This window comes from Clavelina lepadiformis, chromosome 8 (assembly GCF_947623445.1).
Source record: "Clavelina lepadiformis chromosome 8, kaClaLepa1.1, whole genome shotgun sequence".
NCBI lineage: Eukaryota > Metazoa > Chordata > Ascidiacea > Aplousobranchia > Clavelinidae > Clavelina > Clavelina lepadiformis.
This window is the reverse complement of record NC_135247.1, coordinates 7,202,723-7,222,485: the sequence shown is the minus strand read 5'-3', so window position 1 is coordinate 7,222,485 and position 19,763 is coordinate 7,202,723. Positions and strand designations below refer to the sequence as shown.

General features: G+C 35.5%; 2 protein-coding genes across 3 annotated transcripts; one reads left to right on the top strand and one right to left on the bottom strand.

Moving 5' to 3' along the window:
- Positions 1 to 733: 733 nt before the first annotated feature.
- Positions 734 to 3,826, top strand: LOC143468674 (uncharacterized). The gene is made up of 6 exons (XM_076966009.1): positions 734 to 946; positions 2,544 to 2,706; positions 2,815 to 2,944; positions 3,036 to 3,236; positions 3,361 to 3,592; positions 3,668 to 3,826. The coding sequence occupies exons 1-6, from the start codon at positions 734 to 736 to the stop codon at positions 3,824 to 3,826; spliced, it is 1,098 nt and encodes a 365-aa protein (XP_076822124.1).
- Positions 3,827 to 5,389: 1,563 nt separating this feature from the next.
- LOC143468758 (cadherin-2-like) lies at positions 5,390 to 13,803 on the bottom strand. Of its 2 annotated transcripts, none has more exons than XM_076966132.1 (16): positions 13,631 to 13,803; positions 13,306 to 13,348; positions 12,886 to 12,995; positions 12,534 to 12,722; positions 12,354 to 12,462; positions 12,046 to 12,264; positions 11,805 to 11,971; positions 11,494 to 11,682; positions 10,983 to 11,146; positions 10,620 to 10,762; positions 10,255 to 10,485; positions 9,942 to 10,098; positions 9,651 to 9,766; positions 8,741 to 8,877; positions 8,494 to 8,634; positions 5,390 to 6,931 (listed from the first exon to the last, which is right to left on the bottom strand). In XM_076966132.1, exons 1-16 carry the CDS (start codon positions 13,667 to 13,669, stop codon positions 6,722 to 6,724), a joined length of 2,364 nt encoding a protein of 787 aa, XP_076822247.1. In that variant the 5' UTR covers positions 13,670 to 13,803; the 3' UTR covers positions 5,390 to 6,721. The 2 variants fall into 2 exon arrangements, with proteins under 2 accessions (XP_076822247.1, XP_076822248.1); XM_076966133.1 differs by lacking the exon at positions 9,651 to 9,766 and adding an exon at positions 9,217 to 9,326.
- Between the last annotated feature and the right edge of the window lie 5,960 nt (positions 13,804 to 19,763).

Sequence of the window (19,763 nt, the reverse complement as noted above, 5' to 3'; positions counted from 1 at the left end):
GTGTGCATAAAAAGAAACATCGAGAACTGGAAGTTGGCAGTAAAGTTAAATTACAAATATTCATTTAAAAATATGCAAGAATCATCTTAAAGCAAATCGTTTTCAAGACGATGCAAAATTAATGATCGGATTGAGCAAAAACCAATGAAAAAAAAATTCAACAAATGTTATTTCACTCATTAACGCTAACTCACTCACTCATAATTTTCACTTCAATGTCGATGCAAGAAAAGCGCACATTTGTGTGACCGTAACTGCACCCTTTATATTTTAACTAAATATAAAGCAATGAGATAAGCCATCGTCTTGTTATGATGTGGTATCAACATGCTCCATTACTTTGATGTTGTATTTTTATTGACACTTCAACATTCTGTCACGCTCTTTTTAATGGCAGTCTGATGCATGGAAGTTATATTGACAAAACTGGATTTGCTTTACGATAACTGTGCAACGTACATCGCGGATGAGCTTGACTCGACTATGGCCCGACCCGAGGGAAAGTGTGAAAACGCCAAACTTGCACAACCAATCAGCGTTGCTTAAAAATAACCTAAAATCAGAGAGGCGAATTTCATCCGCGCGGTGTTCGTTATTTGCACTAGATTTTTTGTCTACACCCACAAATGCGTACAGTTCCACAGGTTGAAAAGCACTGAAATATACTCATGTAGGAATATGACAAAAATATAATTAGGATGGCATTTTTTAAAATAATTATGAAGGGATTATTATGTTACAGAACGACAAAGACTTAATTGAAATAAAAGAAATATTTATTGACGAAACGCAAAAGTTAGCACTGAGCAATTCAAAGTACATCGAGTATAATCAAAGGTTTGCTTTGCGTCGAGAAGAATTCATCTGTCAGTTACTTGGCGATGTCAGCAAACTCACGGAAAAAAGCAACACACTACAATCGGACAAGCAAAGATTGAGCAAAGAAGTAAGCAATGTCACAACATTGTCAATAAATAAACTAGCAATAAACTCATTGTATCAGCACCGGTAGCTCCTATAAACTTTGTAAACTGGCAACAATTCTGCTTACAAGATCAATAAGTTACGACGCACAGTTACGTTATAATAAAAAATTATTTCAGTATGTTTGGATCAAGAAGGCAAACGTATTTCTGTTGAAAATTTAGGCCTATGCTGCAAAGTTACCTCATATGCCTGCGTATTAGTATGCCCAGACGAATTCTAGGTCGTTTATGACCTTCATATGTTTTGGTTATTGTGGGCATACCTGGTACAGTCTATTACAGACGTGGGCAAACTGCGGCTCGCGAGCCGAATGCGGCTCTCCGGTATGTTTTTTGTGGCTCTTCTAGTCGAATCGTAAAATTTCAAAAAAATTGTGAAGGCTACCAAGAGTACCGTTTATGAACGTTTCTCTCTTTTTCTTTTCCTTATTTAGGCCAGCATTGATGACAAGTTCTTAATTATCCAAATTTAATGATATTTTTCGATTGAGGAATGCAGATATGGAACAATTAAACGACATAAACTATTTATGACGTCATAATTTCTTATGACTTGGCTCGTCAGTAAAAATTTAACAACCAAAGTGGCTCTCGGGTTCAAAAAGGTTGCCCACCCCTGGTCTATTAATATAAAATGCAGTTGATATATGAAGTTAATTATAAGAAAGTTTCATCTCAACGAGTACACTACTTTTTGTTATAAAGATGCAAATGGACCTAGTATTTATGGCCCGAATCGGATGCCGAAACCAAAAGCACGGCAGTACGATTTTAACTGTAGCTTTAGAAACAATCAAGTATTTATAAATATATGTAAGCAATTTTTGCTTCCATATGGCAAAAGAAAATAAACCATTGTATCTGCTATGAATTCCCAGACAACCAGTGCAGAATATGTTTTCTATACAGTTTTATAAAAGGAAAGGCTGGCAATATTGGTTGTTACACTCGAAAAAAACGTGCATTTAAAACTATTTTTCATAGTTTCTTGTTAACTCAAGTTAAATGTTATAACATAGTAACCTAAGCCTAACCTAAAGCTACATTCTAATCATTATCTAACTCCAAAAAAGCTTTAAATATAACTAAACTCAACGCTTTGCATATACCCATTTTCGTAAACTAACGGACTGCGTGACCTACTGTACTAACGGTGAAATAGTCACTTCGAAAAAGAAACTATTTAAATCGACAACCAAAAAATGTACTGTAAAACTTTCTGGAATTCTGGCACAGTACATGTCTAAGGCTAAACTGCATTAAACAGCATATACTTTGTCTGGGACGTACTTGACATGTTTTTTTTTGTAACATATTACCCTGGCTTCTGTTTTGGCCTTAATGGATGGTTCATCATGTGTTTTACGACTACTTACACGCAGAAAGATATTATATAGTTGATTTTACAACAGCAGACCACAACGTCTCATTCATTCATCAGCTTTAATTCATTTTTTAACTACAATATGGTATAATGTATATGATAAAGACCTACCTTAAGTGAATAACAGCTTTGAGCTTATATAGCAATAGTAATCGGTTTGGTTTTCCTCCTAGTTGAATGAGACGCGAACAAGTAACTTTAATTTACGCGAGGAGTTTAATGACTTGAACGCGAAGAATACAACCTTGGAAAGGAACTGTCATTTGCTCGAGCAGAAACGCGATCAGATGAAAAAAGAAGCCGAATGGATGTTGCGACAAAATAACAAACTAAAAGGTTCCATTTATATTAAGCATAAGTCAATATTTTCCTAATTTAATTCTTAATTATAGTTTTTGCTGGTGATAAAAAATAAATTCTTGTTAAATATTAGCTGTACAATAGAATCGAATGGTCGGTTAGAAAAAGAATTGGAAAATATGGCTGAGATGTTACAAAAGTTGAAAGCAAACTATAACGAACAGGATGGTTACTGTAAAGAATTACAACGAACAAACTCTACGCTGGGTTCCAAGTAAGGCTGAGCCGCTGAAAATTCATCTGAACATTTTAGGAAATAAGCTCTAAATGGGCAACAAGTGAAGGCGATCTAAATGTTTCCTTAGATGCATGCAATTGAATCAAGTTGTTGACGCTTTAAGAGAAGACCTAACCGCCTTTCAGAAAGAGATAGATCAGGAAAGAAGTCAATGGACAAAAGAAAAGCAGGATATACTGCAAGAATTGGATTCTACCAAGAAAAAAATGGAAAAGGCGCACGAAAACAACAGGAACACTTTAATGAAAAATCAACAACTACGCAAAAGGTATAGGCTACGTATAGCGGGCTGCTAGCATGTACGTAACTGTGTGGTTACCGAATTTTCACTGTGTGCATATAGGCTACAGGTTTCTTATAACAATCGCATCGCATTTTGTGTTTTGTTTCAGTCTATCAACTGCAAACCATTTCACTGATTTAGTTACTAAGGACAAAGTTAAAGCAATAACGAAAGAACAAAAAACAAAACGTGTAAATATTGAATTGGCATCTCACCAACTTGAATTGATAAATGAAGTTCTGGAGTTGAAAAACGATTTTTTTTGCAATCAAACACGAATAAGGAAAGGAGAAAAGTTAAATCGAAGACTCGAAAAGAACATCGAAATACTTCGACAGCGGGTAATATAATTTAAAATATAGATCTATATAATTTGTATGAAACAATACGTTTTACATAAAGCCTTAACTTTTCAGATGCAGATGCTAAAAGAAGCTCCAACTGCAATTGACCCGCTAGATGGAGCGCACGAATATCGTGAACTAACTCGCCAGAAATTTTTTAGCCAAAAGAAATTTGGTCGTTCCAGCGCTGTTGGCCGGCCAACTACCTCAACAGTGACAAAGTTTACCTAGAATAATTAGTTATTAGCCAATAAAACAGGCTATTCATGGAATTCCGTTGAAAGTATTATGCACATGTCATCATGCAGCATGTTATGAACCAATGTTTAGTTTAGTGAAATGACGCTAGCGAATATACTTAACGATTTGAAAATAACTGACAACGAAATGAGAATATCGCTGTAATTTTACGTTTATACTCGTTACGGTGGGAGAACACAAAACACTATGTCTGTTTTCTTGCCATTTTTGTGCGTAATGCAAAAACATTGCCCATAAGCCTACAATAAACACTTATAACTTACTTGGTTAAATTCTTTGTACTCGGTAATTATAACCTAACCATATTTTTCAACATCCTACAAATAATCGTGTAACTTTTTTTGATTTCAAAGACGTAGGCAATTTGTCAGGGCAACAAGTAAATTGCATTCAAAAGCCTAGAAAAAAGTCACACATTTTCCATTATTTGACTTTGATTAAACCATATATAACCATCTGTTCTACTACATTAATTATTAAAACGTTAAACTTACGGGATACTTTCTCAGTGTCAAAATTGATCTGGGAGTTACAAAGCAATTTTAAAGATTGGCATATTTAATAGCTTGAAATTCATGGCAATATTAGGAAACCATGTCGCTCTATAAAATAACACATTATATCATAATAGGATCATATTGACCTAAACATTCCATATAACTCCCTTTTACCACATCCAATAAACAAATCTCCCACTAAAACGTAAATTGGGTCTGGTGTTGAGATTAAATTCCAGTCGTGAGCTTAATAACTCGGAAGGGAGAGAATGGTCTGGCAACATGGCCTGCTACTATGAAACTTTGTTTGCTTGTCATAACGCATAAAAAATTACCTGCTATTTTTGCCAAATTTGACGAGAGTACAAGGCAGCCTGCTCTTTCCAACTAACCTTAGAGACTAAAACGATGCGACTATTGCTTATGCAAGACAGAGTTCGATAACAAGGCGGGAGTAATATTGATTAAAATCGTAAAAAATAGAGCCGTGATTAAAGTTTTCGCAACGGAGATTTGAAACAGTTACATACTGAATACAAATAACGATTGTGATTGCAGGTCGACAATTAATCTAGTCTTTGGACTACGTAAACCACAAGGACTCTTTTACCTTAGTGATAAAACAACAAGTCTGTCACTTCGCATCTCATGTTCTTTTGTGGGTCGGGTTTGTTAATCTGATTAAATCAGCATTAAGCTATCGCCTGAATTTCCTTCCTACTGTTGCTGGTGATAACAAAAGGAGAGAAACAATATTTGACCTTATTTAATTTCATGGTGAAGCAAACAAAAGGAACTGATATCCATGTGTTTAACAGAAGTAATTCACCTAATAGATGAAACCTGTGATGATCATAATGCGGGTACCAGCACCTACACCACAAAAAGTGCAGAAACATTGCGGGTTCTCGCAACTGCCCCGCATTTTTGAAACCATACCGCAACCGCAGCGAAGCTCTCGTGGGTGCCACAACCCGCGCGGGGTTCTAGCTCCGGCCTATCTGATGAAGAATCGACTTCCAGCTGAAGTCTCAAATAGGACACGAAGTTGTTTTATTTCAAAAGGCACGTCGCACTAACTACACGCAGCCACTTCGACGACGTATCAAACGACGTAATGTAAAAACAAGCCATTAGGGTAAATAAGTCGAAAAACTTCGGGCAGCTAAATAACTTCCATAAGGGCGCATAAAGTAAAAACACATTGCGAGTAGTTCAAGATATGCAAACCACAATGTACCAAAGAGCATATTAAGAAAGGTGCAACAACCGTCATAGCGAAGCGGGTTATAGGAATGTAAATTCATCACAATGATTATAGGATGTAACTTCATGCAGAGTAACCCAGTGAATTCATCGTACCAGTTAACACTTGCATTGCTGCACAATGCCAAGATTTGTAAGCCATAGGCAAAAAAATTTGTAGTTTACATGAGATAATTGCGAAGCACGTATAAAAAATAAAACTACAATAGCAAAGTAAATATGGCAACCGGGCGTTATTTACAACTAGGTTAACATACCCTAACAGGCGACTGCTGGTTTGAAAACAAAACGTACTCTTGCAAAACAAACGCAACTGTGACTAGCACTAATTGGGTTAGTTAAGCCAGAATGGATTTGTACAAAACTAATTTCATGCCAAGCATCGACAAGAAAAGCAATAAAATCAATATCGCACAGCTATGAAAAGAAAAGTATACCAATACGGTGTTTGCCATAAGGTCACATGAACGTATATTGATCAAACCCGACAGCCGCCATCTGGTGCTTCCTAATCGACAATTCATGTTATGTGATAGCACAATTCATACCGTTCAAGTTTGTCCGAAAAAATTACAAAAATGTAGATATAGAAAATTATAATAAAAATATGACATTTTTCATATTTCATTATATACATAAAATGCATGAGATTATAAAAATTATTATAACTTTCTTAAGACAAAACTAGCACAAATTAACTTAAACACAAAAGTATAGCAAGTACAACATTAGGATTGTCGTCGAATTACCTTAAGCGTGAAATTAAAAGTTCATAAAGATATCGGTAAAGTAAAACTACCCAAGCAAAATTTCTTAAAATTCATTACTTTCGGGTTTCGGTTAGTGAAAAGGTTTGCTAAATTTTAGATTGAAGAGCAGGGAACAAAAAGAGGACCTTTGTACATTCTTTCAACTGATCCCTGCCAGCGTAGCAAATTTTTGATGCGCATAGGTTTGGTGTGCGGCGGTAAAAAAGCATACAAACAGTCCTATGACTAAGTGTCAATTCATTACAGGTAATGTAAAAATAGTTTACCAGTTGCCGTTCAGAGTTACTTTCTCCTTTCCGACGTAACCAGGTTTTATGAAAGCGCTTCAAGTTTTAATCGCTCTCACCACCGCCGTACATGTCAGCTAGTTTCTTGAATCTAGGTCCCCAATTGTTAAGGTAGTCGTAATCCTGCGAACCATCGGTTGTTCCGGAGTTCAACGAGCTCAAGGAGCCTGCATCGGAGCCTTGCCCTTCGTAGTCGAAGACCAGAAGTGAATCAAATGGTGGTGCTGTAGGGTCATTGTCTGCAATATCCTTTGCCTGGTTATATGTAGAAAAAAAAACAGGAAATAACAATATGTCGATCGGTGTTAAGGCGCAAATAGGCAGAAAGTAACAAATGTAGTTACCCGTACGATACAACAACTATCTACAATGCTAAGCAATGGACAAATCTTTGTATCAAGGCGCAAGTATATTATTTAATGGAAACACTGGAAACCACTACGTTTTAACACAAGGCTCACGGTCTACACTTCCTATGCTTTAACTATGGAAGGAAACCGCGCGTGACATTTAGTTAAATATTAATTGTAATGTGAACATGGATTTAAGGGCGCTTTAACATGTCGATGTTATCTTTAAAAGAGGTACTGAGGTGCTTGAAACTGGTAACGAGTTAGTTCAATACAACAAGCCCGAGCACAATAATTGGCAACATTAATGCAACTAAAAATCGTATGGATAAGAATTAACGTAGTTCAATGTTAATGGAAACTACAGACTCGAAAATTTATTTTGAAGCCAATATAAGTGTTAAAAATTAACTTGTCAAAGTTCGCCTTAAGCTATCACAAACGAAAGCTATTATCGTAATAAAGCGACATTTGAGTCTGCACCGCAACTGGTCGAGACAAGAAAAAAAATCGCATCAATTACGGCAAGATAACCCTCTAACAGCTCATTACATGAGTGGGCGCTCTATTGCGAAACCGTTACGCGCTGCTTTCTAAACAAGGTAGAAATATAAAAGAAAGACTCCCTGCTCAGGTATGAGCGCTCTAAGTTCCTTTTCTCATCAAAGCCAACAAAAGAAGTGAACGACCGACGTCGGTTTGAACAATGACGAAGTCTACAATCGAGTCGTTTTGGTGGTGATCAAACACATAGGCTACGTAACTAGTATGTATGGGCATTGGGCAAGGAGATGACGTGGGTTAGGCTATTTCCTTTGACAAAAATGTAATCCAGATCGACATTTATTTTTGTGATGGAGTGTCTAGTGTCGAAGACAACTAATTTTTCTACATTTCATAGAAGGCCGTGTCATATACACACACTCCAGTAGAGCCTAAGCCCCGAAGCCTACCCATATATGATATCATTCAACAACACGGCTTAAGACAAGGAGTTTCAAGTGGAATTTTCTTAACAAAGGTGTTCTCCTAGTGCCACTAACAGGGATAAATTTGATCCTATGTAATACAAAGTGCTCAAATTACAAACGCTAATAACTTGGTTAAGTAGTAAGTGGCTTTGTGGAAGACTTTGTTGAAATGTGGAAAAATCAAGAAGACCCTGTACGGAGTTGACTTTAAAATCCTTAGAATTAATATTGCTGATGGAGTCAAATCCGCTTACAAGTTGCAAGCTGATCGTCTCAGCTCTTATTTACACCAACTCCATATGCTAGGGTGGCCAAATGACAATGTCAATTAAGGGCGTCTCTCCGAAACGTGTCTACCTAAGAGTTTTAAGCCAAATATTTCCATTTTTGTAACAAAAGTACAACACATGAATGCTTTCAAAATATGAACCGCAATATAAACACTGGTGCGTTATGATGATGAGCACTTTGCTTAAACCCTGAACAAATATCTTACCCCATTGATATAATCACCAATGTCAGTATCGGGAGGTATCTTTGATCTAGGAAATGGTGCAGATTGTCCCTGTGGTGGCTCATCTGTGCGTTTGGGATGAGGTGGTGGAGGGGCTTGAAGGACACTGATGTTGTAAGCGTCCTAAAGATAATCACACAAACATGTCACCAAACATTTCACAGAGAAACACCCAAATTGAACCTTAACAGTCTGTTTTTCTTAAAATGATATTTACAAAACAACTTACATTGTCTTCTTCGCCACCACCTTCATCGTGATAGGCTTGAAGGTTTTCACGAACATCATCCTCATCCAAGAAAAGAGCCTGCTTTTCCAATTCAACCATATTACGACGTCTGTAGGCCACCACCGCAAGTACAATGACTAAACAGAGGGTTTAGCGGTTTTAGATAAATTTTTCGAAAATGTGATTGCTATCCAATCAAAAGTTAAAGAAAATTATCGACTATTATTATTATAATAACTTATTGTTACAAGTTCTTTGAAGTAACACAATTGTTTACTGTAATAGAGTTATTCAACTACCATACATGTTCATTATTCAGTTATGTGTGTCATTAATGCAGTGAGTAGACAGCATGCAAGTGTGGTATTTTTATAGTAACATGCCAACACTAAAATATTTTGTGGCTCACCAGAGATCAATTTTAGGTCAGGCATATTCAGGTTTAAATAAGTCAAGCTCAAGATTCATGCACTTACTCAGTAATAAAAGAATAGCAGCAATAATAGCTACTATAGCAGCAACTGAAAACCCGGCGCCCGCAACTGGCTTGGTAAATGAACAATCAGGAACATAATCACTGTTACAACTATAAAACACATGTAATGTCAGACATAGGTAAAAAGTGCAACAATTGTTAATACATTTCTCTCATGAGGCTTTATGTTGTTAACTTCATGCCAAGCAGAACCGCTGAACAAAAAATTGTCAGTGCTTTGAAAGTAATAGTTTTGGTAACAGCTACTGTTAAAATTTAAATCACCTCAACAGGAAATCCGACAAAAAACAATTTTTCAGTGTTTCAGACATAAAAAGGTTAACCCAGCAGAGTGAAGTTAAATTTAAAGTGTTCTGATTAACTAATCTATTCAAGCAAGAGACATGCACCAGAACAAAATGCTGGTCAACTTACTCAACAACAGTAGTACGACTGCGATAATTATAATGATGATGACTATATTATTGCTGGGAGCTATAATAATGTCTTTGCATCCCGATGGAGTACCATCACTGTTGGTATCTGTACATCTAATTCACAATATAAAGCCACATGGAGAAAAACGAGCATAAATTTACAAATAGCACTTTAGATAAATCAAAGCAATGTTCAATACACATAGCAGTAATAACTGTTGCAGTTGTTAAAGATGTTGCACGTACTTTAAGTCAGACTTTATATAAAAAGTCTATACAATACAGATACCTGCAGATCGACAATGTCAACGTCTGGGTACTAGTCATGACACTTTCACCAGGTATGCTAGTAGAGTCTGTAAGCTGAATGGGAATTTCATAGAGATTCTGCTCTGCGGCATCAAATTGCAAAACATCAGACAAAATTCCAAATCGATCATCATCATCTGTGATTCATAAATTTATACAATAGTCAATAATGACCTGATCAAAACATGTTCAAACAACCATATTGTTTTATTTTTTTGCAGGCAAATTTGCTTTTAAGATTTTTAAAGAAACCACCTGAAATGATTAAACCAAAATACAAATTAAGTACTCACATCCTTCAGCCATGAAGATGTCTGTGTATTCTAAAATTTTTGCATGAAATGGGGGCCCATTTTGTGGAGTATCTTTATCCACAACAGTCACAATTGTAACGTTTTTATATTTTCGATTGACATTCTCACATACAATTTCTCGCCATCCTGACCCTTTTTCAGGGGCGTTATCATTGACATCACCAATCTCTACGTTAACAGTTACTACAGATGACCTGGGATGCACTGGATCTAAAAGTAAATATTTTATTTGCCGATGCAGTGCCAAATACTTGTAGGAACAATGGAAGTAGCATCAGGGTTCTATTACATGTTTCAGTTTAAACAAAGTCAATAAACATTACATGACAACTTTATAAGCTTACGATTGTCAGTAGCCCGAACAGCTAGCTCATATATATTGGTCACTGGATTCACAGATGGATGTTCACGGTCCACTGGTTCATTTGCGGTGATTTTACCATCAGACGAAATGATAAACCAGCCTTCATTGTTATCAATTGTGTATCTAGGAATTCACTCAAATTTTAATACAGGTAAAGCTTGGTTACAGCTACTGTATTCAAGTAAAGTATCATACAACTCATAAATGTACCCAAAGCTCAGAGTGGCTACAAATTTTTGGAAACATAATAAAGTTTAATGAGTAAATATTTTATGTTGCGATGATATATTTCAATTAGAAGTGGATTTTTGAATAATAATTACTTCAACAAAATCTAGCTTACGTGACTGTTTGGTTGCCACCAAAATCATTGTCTATGGCTTGAACTGTTGCAATGTCTGGTACAGGATCTGGGTTGTTTTCCCTTACATAGCCACTGTAGGCCTCTTGTGTGAACTGCGGTGCTTCATTTTCATCAGTTACTTTAATCTCAAAGGTTTTAGTTGTCTATAAAATGCAGGGTAAGGTAATAACACTAATTACTGATCAAAATTAATTGCAGTTGTATGATATATATGTAACAATAGGGGAGATGCTCGCTGCTTGGACCAAAGGTAATGCAAGCCTTGCAGAACAATTGCATGTTATATCTACCTTAGATCTGACTCATACTCTTCTTAAATATTATATACATTAGATTTTGTTTCTGCGTTAGTAACGGTGGTTTTATTTATGGATTATAGCCAACTCAACATAAGCAGTAATCTGCATTTAACACCTGCCATTGTATTTTGCCACAATATGCACGCTAATTGAAAAACCAGTGAATTTCTTTCACTAAAGGTTTTACTTACCGAGTATAGATCAGGATTTTTAGCGTCTTTGTTGTAAGCAGTTACACGTAATGAAAAATCTGTGAGTCCACTTTCAAAATCAAGTGGCTTATTGAGAACTATTTCTCCTGTACTATCCCCATCAGCACTGGGGTTGGAACGAACACTAAATTGTTCATCAGTATTACCAGAATCAATTTTAAAGGAAACCTTAATAAGAAGGAGAGCAGTTTATTAGTTTACATATTTAATTTCAAACATTGACACAAAAATGTTGACATACATAAACAAAATACATGGAAATTGTTGCAAAATGTTAAGTAAAGTCATACCGCTTTGTTAATTCCTTGATCAATGTCAGAAGCACTGAGCTTCATAACCGTTGACTGCACTGGCAAAAGTTCACCCACTGAGGTATCAAACTTATCATTTGTATATACTGGTGCATGATCATTTGCGTCAAGGACAGTTATTGTAACCGTCGCTGTTGTTTCGGAACCTTTACCATGACAAAAATAATATCAATAAAGTTTCTAAAATATATGATAAAAAGAAATCAGTAAAGTTTCTTACGTGATGCTCCAGGGTAACCATCCTTAGCCACAACTACAAAAGTTAATTGGGGTGTGGTTTCGAAATCAACCTCGCCATTTAGAAGAATTTGTTGTCCATTTTCGGAAATATTAAATTTTTTATCATCAGTTGGACTGACATAATAAAATGATACAACTCCATAATTTTCTCCCTTCAAGTCTGCATCTGTTGCTTCCACTTTCATGTTTAAGATTGTGCCTATATAAATACATCAAAAACAGCACACTGTTCATTGCATTTCTCTGGCTTCAAGTCACAATGAAAGTGTGTAATAAAAAATGCAATACCTATTGTTGCTGCTTCTGAGACATTTCCGTGTAAGCTAGATTGGACAAATACTGGAGCATTGTCATTCACATCTAAAACATTGACTGTAACTTCAACAGGATCTTCCACCTAAAAGAGGTATTTCTGGGATAAAAGTAATTATGTAAGAAAAACTTATATCCCTAAATAATTCTCCTTACTTTATTTCCATTAGCATCCAATGCCAAAATTGTCAAGGTAAAACGTGGAGTTTGCTCTCTATCTACTGGTTTCAGCTGCCAAATATCAGCTGAAGCTGATCCAGGGTTAGTTACCAGATCAAATATTCCATCTTTGACAGCTACGGTAGGCATTAGTTCATATGTGGGGGGATTTGTGCTTGATTTAACCTAAATCGTTTGTAGTTCTTGCTGATTAAAATGAGTTATTCATAACGTATATAGTATTTTTAATACAGATTAATTAAAAAATAGTGGTGTAAGCAAAAAAGACAAACAATATTTTATGGTCACAAAATGTGCGTAAATATTATTGAAACAAAAAAATATTCACCGTTCCAATTATCTTTTGCTTAAAGTATGCAACAGCCTGAGGGCTTGTTTCCACAATGTTTATAGGTGGATAGGTCCATTCTCTTTTAACACGAATTCTGCTTATTAATCCTGAAATACAAATAACCATAACATGCACGCGTGGCAAGTAACATTTATAAATATTTAACAAGTCCGTTATAATAGTATACAATCAAAAATAACGAAAGTGCTATTAAACCAGCTGCTATTGTATATGTGGAAGTTATATAGTAATTCAGGAAGTTATACTATAGCTAAAATAAACCAGTTTAATGAAAATATGCAATGAATAGATATAATGAAAAATATATATATAAAATACGCAAAACTCTTTGTAGAGGAACATTTAAGCACAAATTATTACAATTAGGCAAAAAAAATATATATAATATAGTGATACCTTTATTGTTCACATCAACGAAACAGTGGGCAAAAAGGATGTTCTACAAAACATCAAGACGATGATTTAGCAAAAAAATAATAAAAATGAAAATAAATGCTTAAAGAAACAAATATTATATAACATAATTAAATTAAATAAATAAAAATAGTTATTTAGAAACAAAAAAGCTATGCGAAGAACATTAATCAAACATAAAACACAGACTGTCATTGCACTACATATCTCACATTTTCAATTACGTGCCAATCAAACGGTTACATATATAAACTTTATAAACTTAAAATGGCTTGTGAACATTTTCTACATAAAAACAATGTCGTACCAATGAGAGTATTGAGAGAATGACAATGGATATATTCATTGTAGTGAGACCAAGATCGCTTAACTCACCATGTACAGATGGTACAATTGTATTTTAGTTTTTCCTACTGAAAATTTAATATTACTATATTTTGGAAAAGTACTCCTTTGCTGTGGAAAAACAAATTTAACTGTTCATAAATTGTTTTATTACAGAGTTTAAAAAACAATCAATAAGTTACTTAACTGTAAGAAACTGTTTAAACTGCAATGTGGTAGAAATGATGAAATGATTACAATACAGTAACTAGAATAAGAAAATATATCTTACTGCCAACCTACGCAGACTTTAACAAAAAGTCAGCTTAAAACTGCAAGCATTATCTATGCATGGTTTCAGTTTGTGCAGTTCAGTTCAGCAGCAGATTGTGTACATGAGTAGTTGGGCTATGAGAGAAGGCGAGCCATAAGTTAAACATTGTTAATATTGATTGGATTAAAGCTTGAGTTGACTGAAATTGTAACAACATTCAGGTGAGGTTAAGAATTACACAAGAAAAGCTCTTTGAAAATAAATCTTTGCTGGTGAAGTAACTGCTGCCTAACAACTCATTCTTAAACTCAGGCCAGACTGTTACATTTGTAAAGTGCATGCAAAATATTTGCGCCATGAATATATTTTCGTTTATTCTACATGTACCAAATACTTAGCAGACCGATTTGAACTCCAATGGCAATAGGTCTAGAAATCCCATTTTTAAAGCAATATTTTAATAAAAATATACATAGATACAAATATTACAAAAACATGGTGGAAAAATAAAAGTTAATTAAATATATAAGCTCAAATTAGCAGACCTAAACCGACACAGAAATATAAGAATGGATATATCATTCTTTAAATATTAATAACAAGCTCACACTAACATATTTAGTAAGACAGTTGGCAGAATCTTTATTCACAACAACAGACTATTTAACGTTACATCTAATATCATAAATGTTCTAAGAGAATGTTAGAACTGGCATCTGATCACACAAACAATTCCACCATTATGATTAATGATTGCTGTCAAGCGAAGATCTGTATGAAGGGCATGTATTTTGGAAAAAAATTAATATCAAAAAAGGCAAACACTAATCTACTAAAGTATTAAACTTCACTAATCTACAGATTGAAAAGTGAGGAAGTAAACTGGTAAAGTGCGGCAGTGATGAAGTAAAGTAAAAATATACAAATATTTTTATTTGACTGATTAGAATTTAGTAAGTTTTGCTTGGAATTTAGTTACTAGCCTAAATGTTAGAGTTCGGATCAGAAGATATACTATTAGTTTTAAATTAATCTAAAGTTTTGGATTAATATTTAATTTTTGGAAAAGTATAATAACATTTAAGATTGGTATTGTAAACATCGCACTTCCTCACTTCTGTAGATATTCGTGTTACCCTCCAGAAAGGTAAATTGGAATGGCAATGGACAATGGTTTACACCATGTATTAATTTTTTGAGAGAAAACCAACCAGGATTATAAAAAATATCTAAGGAACAAGTTTTGTCAAGCCATGTCATTTAATGTATGTTAACAGCCCAAACTGCACAGAGGCAAGAGCACAGCCGAGATTTTTTTCCAAAACCGCATTGCACACCAGGACAAATCCGAGTCTCCAAAAAAAGGAGATACTAATTTTAGCTATGATTTGAACTGCAAAATTGGTGTTGAAAGAAAACGAGCAACACTAATTTTTTTCCAGATTTCTAACATAAAGCCACACACTTAACTGCTCTGGCTGTAAAAAACGTAGGGCAGCCTTAGGCCACAAGTTACAGTGCACAACTGCACACCCAAGATCTTGACGAAAAATGCCATACTCTGCAGTCCGGTTGACTACAAGGCACAATTCCCTAAGCATTCCAAACATATAGCAGTATGGCCTGTATTAGGCAATAATACTCCTGTCAAAAGCATTAACTTACATCCTTCCTGTATGCATGCTCATGAAGCTGTACAATTTCCTTGGTGGTGCCTATATTTTATTGGTAAAACTTTATTCGGATCTAGTGCAGAAGTGCACAGCCACAGGATGCATTTGTATATTAGTCCCCAGCAGCTAATTTGGTCGTGCACTTCTAGACTAGATCTTTTTTCATTACTCAAACAGTTTGCCCTGCTTAAATGTTAACCTTACCATAAAGCATCACATACGGTCCTTAACCTTATCTAACCCTAATCGACAACCAAGCTGCCTAATCGAACTTCAATTGTTACTGTTATCAGTATATTCATTTTAACTGTATAGCTGTTAGCATATAACCATACTTTTCACTTTTAACCCAGTAGCCTACCTAGGTCCTGTCCTAGCCTATAGGTACATAGGCCTACTTGCACAGCATTTTTTGAAACATCTCACATTGAAAAACTATAAAACGTCATTTATTTTGTTTTCTACGATCATATTTAACCCACGAATCGGTTTCCAGTATCCTACTTAATAACTTAGTCCGATCGTTCGACAATAGGTTATGACGATTTTTTGCTCTCCACAGCCAAATAGCTGAATGGCAAAAAATAAACTATACAATGGGACTGCAGTTGGGTGGCTGGCAGCTGCTGATTGAAAAAGGTCATCACAGTTCACAACCACGATTTGGGTCTCTTTTACTTTCGCATATCAGGATCGAGTATTCAGGAATTATTACGCCATTATTTCGGTTCTGTTACCTCACAAGTTTTTTTCCCTTCAGGCCTTCCAATCGGGCCGCAAAAGTAAGAGAGACCTCACCTTTCAAACCGAACTCAAATAAAGTATCAACATGTTCCTTACAACTTTTACGCAAAAGTATCTGTGTTATTTTCACTTAATATATGTCTATAGCCTATAGCTTCCTCCTATAACAGCCCATAGTCCAGTGTCCAAACCGAAAGCTTTTCCAATTCCACCTGAACCACCCGACGTAACAAAACAGTTCTGCTCGACAAACTTCAGAAAGAGAACAACGCCTAGACATGATGTCATAACAGCTTTTCAAACGTGAAAAGGAGAAAAGCGGCTTGCCTTTTTTAGTCATTTTTCACTTAGTTTTTTTTTCTCCTCGATGTCAACATAGCGTGGGCAAAGAATTTTCACAAAATTAAACTAGCCGTCAGATAAATCAACTACGGTTGGGTAATTATTCTGAGCGAGATTAATTAAACTATTTGACTTAAGTGCTACATTCAAAACGAATTGTTGTAATGGTCGTCAAATCATATATTGATTAAAAGCAAAGGTGGGCAGTACCGCGGTAAGTTTTCAGTAAAGAACCGGTACCATCAGGACTTTTTAAAATATATTACTGAATCCCAGTACCAAGTTACTTTTTTCAAGAAATATAAGTAGTCCCGGTACTCGGTAATTTTAAACTTAAATTTTAAAGTGATTATTATTTAAGGCAGAGCTGGGCAACCGTTCTTGTAAAAAAGAGAGTCGCTCATGCTCTCGTTCATCAATGAAAAAAGAGCGTCGTTCGTGCTTGCGTTCTTCTACAAATAATCTATAAAGAAAACGTGTCGCTCGCTATCTCGGAACCGTCAGAACATTTTTGCCAAGTACCGGTACTGTTACCGACGGTACTTTCAAAGTACCGACTGCCCACCACTGACTAAAAGTATTAAAATTAATGCAAACGTTGTTTCTCTGGTGTAGTACAGCATTTAAATTATATATTTTTGCCAACTTTTACATTTATGTTACCTTGTAAAAGTCACCCATACACCTATGTTCATCTGGGAAAGATGAAGTAATTAGTATTATTGATATGGCTGTTTCTATAAACATTTATTTATAAAAGCACCTAGTTTTGTATAAATGACAATGTTACATAGAAATGTTGTAAGCTTAATGGATTTTTCAAAGTAAAAAATTGTAGAAGTCGGGGAAATTTTCGTTGCAGGCGATCCATTTGGGTGTTGTACTTTATTATGTTGTTTTCTACAACGGCCCGCTTTGTATTTTATTGTTTTTTCGACGAGGGTCGCATTATTGCGAACCCAGGACTCTAACCACTCCGCCACACAACCGTGTTGACCATATCATGTCAAAACAAAATTTTGAAACGAGTTTTTTACACCATGGGTTTTGGTGTGGTAGATTATAATAATCTTTATCCTCGGACTGAGGAAAGTCTTTGCTCAACTTAAATCCAGCAATGATTGCTCATCGGTCGAGCTCCAGTTACCGAGCTAGTCTTTGTGCAAGTTCCGAACCCGATTGACACATATTTTTTATTTTGTTTTTTTGATTTGTTATACAATATTGCCCAAATTTAAAACTGTCCACCACGTTCACTGAACAGGGATAAGTGTCGTTAATGCCTTGCCCAGCAAGTGCATTACAACGGTATTGCGCCACTGGTTATCGAACACGGAACACAAGTCACATTTGTTGCGAGGTTAGCGCTCAAACCTGCAGCGGCTTAGGTGACTTTTTCGAATAACATTGCTCCATTTATTGAAATGTGTTTACCAACTTGTGATTGATCTTTATGAATATGCATATTTTAGAAATCTTATTTCAACTCCCCATACACCTGCCACCTGCAGTAAGCATCTGTTGCTTGTGACGTCAAAAATTTCAACTCCCCATCTACACACTATAAAACCTTGAGCATTTGTCAGTGACCAGACAAATAGAGATCGCTGACCGAGCCTCTGTCCGGCTCGGTGAAAACGAACTTCTGTAAAACATGTAGAACGTCAGTTTTCAAGATGCTACTCGCCTAGTAATCTTGTGTTAAAACGTGTACATAATTTCAAATAAACGTCTTCACTTGTAAGCATCTACGTTGCAATCTGTAGCCAACTGACAGCCACAGTGTTAGAGTATTCTAACAGCACGCAAAAAAAAACTATACACTTTGGTTCTTTTGCCTGATTAATCTAATAAAGAGTAATAATCTAATAATAAACCTCTTCAAACCACTTCGCTATCAAGCCGACTCGAAGATTTCATAAGAAGCCCACTGGAAGCTCTTTTCTTCAATATTAAAAATGTAAAAGAATAGCCTATAGGGCTAGGCTATAGCCTACATCTATTTGCAATGATCATAAAATTAAATGTGACTGAGAAATCCATCAAATCACTAGCGTAGAAGTCTTTGTGTAAAGTGAATGACTGTATAGAGCAGGGGTGTCCAACCCGCGGCCCGCGCTATATTTTTCGAAATGACTTATATTATATCAACTGAATCGCCTATGTAATTTATAGCGAACTTACATTCCGAGAAATTGGCAATTATTGTTTGCTTTCTTTGTCTATTGCTCTGTCGAAAGTCTATAGTCTATACTATAGAGTCTATAGATAGTAGAGATAATAGATAATTAATTAATAGATCAATGGATAGATACTATACCGTAGTCTCTAGTGCAGGGGTGCACAACTGTTCAAGTTAATTTTCTTGCATCACACATTTATTTCTGAAATTAGAATTTTAGTGTGAGGGTTTTAATTAGAAATTAGCAGTAAACACTCAAGTGGCCCGCGCAATCATTCGTAAATCGCATGTGGCCCTTTGGCCAAAAAGGTTGGACACCCCTGGTATAGAGCAGTGGTGAGCAAACTGCGGCTCGCGAGTCGCATGCGGCACGCCGGCATGTTTTTTGTGGCTCTTCTAGTCGAATCGTAAAATTCCAAAAAAATTGTAAAGGCTACCAAGAGTACCGTTTATGAACGTTTCTCTCTTCTTCTTTTCTTTATTTAGGCCAGCATTTCGTTTATGACGTAACATTAGACATTATGATGTATTAGATTTAACACTAGAGATTAGCAAATCAAACAAAAGACTGATATTGATAAATATTGTGCGTGTTATTTTGTTATTACCGTTATTATTATTGTGTTAATTATTACCGTTTTGTTATATTACAATTCTGTTATTATTGCTGAACTTGCATTATACCGTTTTTGTATTGAAATAATTTTGAGGCTCTCTGGTACTTGTATTTTCTGCAAATGGCTCTTCCATGGAATACATTTGCCCACCCCTGGTATAGAGCATAAGATGAGGTTCAGCAATTTTGAGCCCACGAACTATTTCCCAAATATCACAATAACAATAGATGTTACGATAAAAACATATAACAATTTACCGTGAAAATTTAAGGTATTTTCATGTT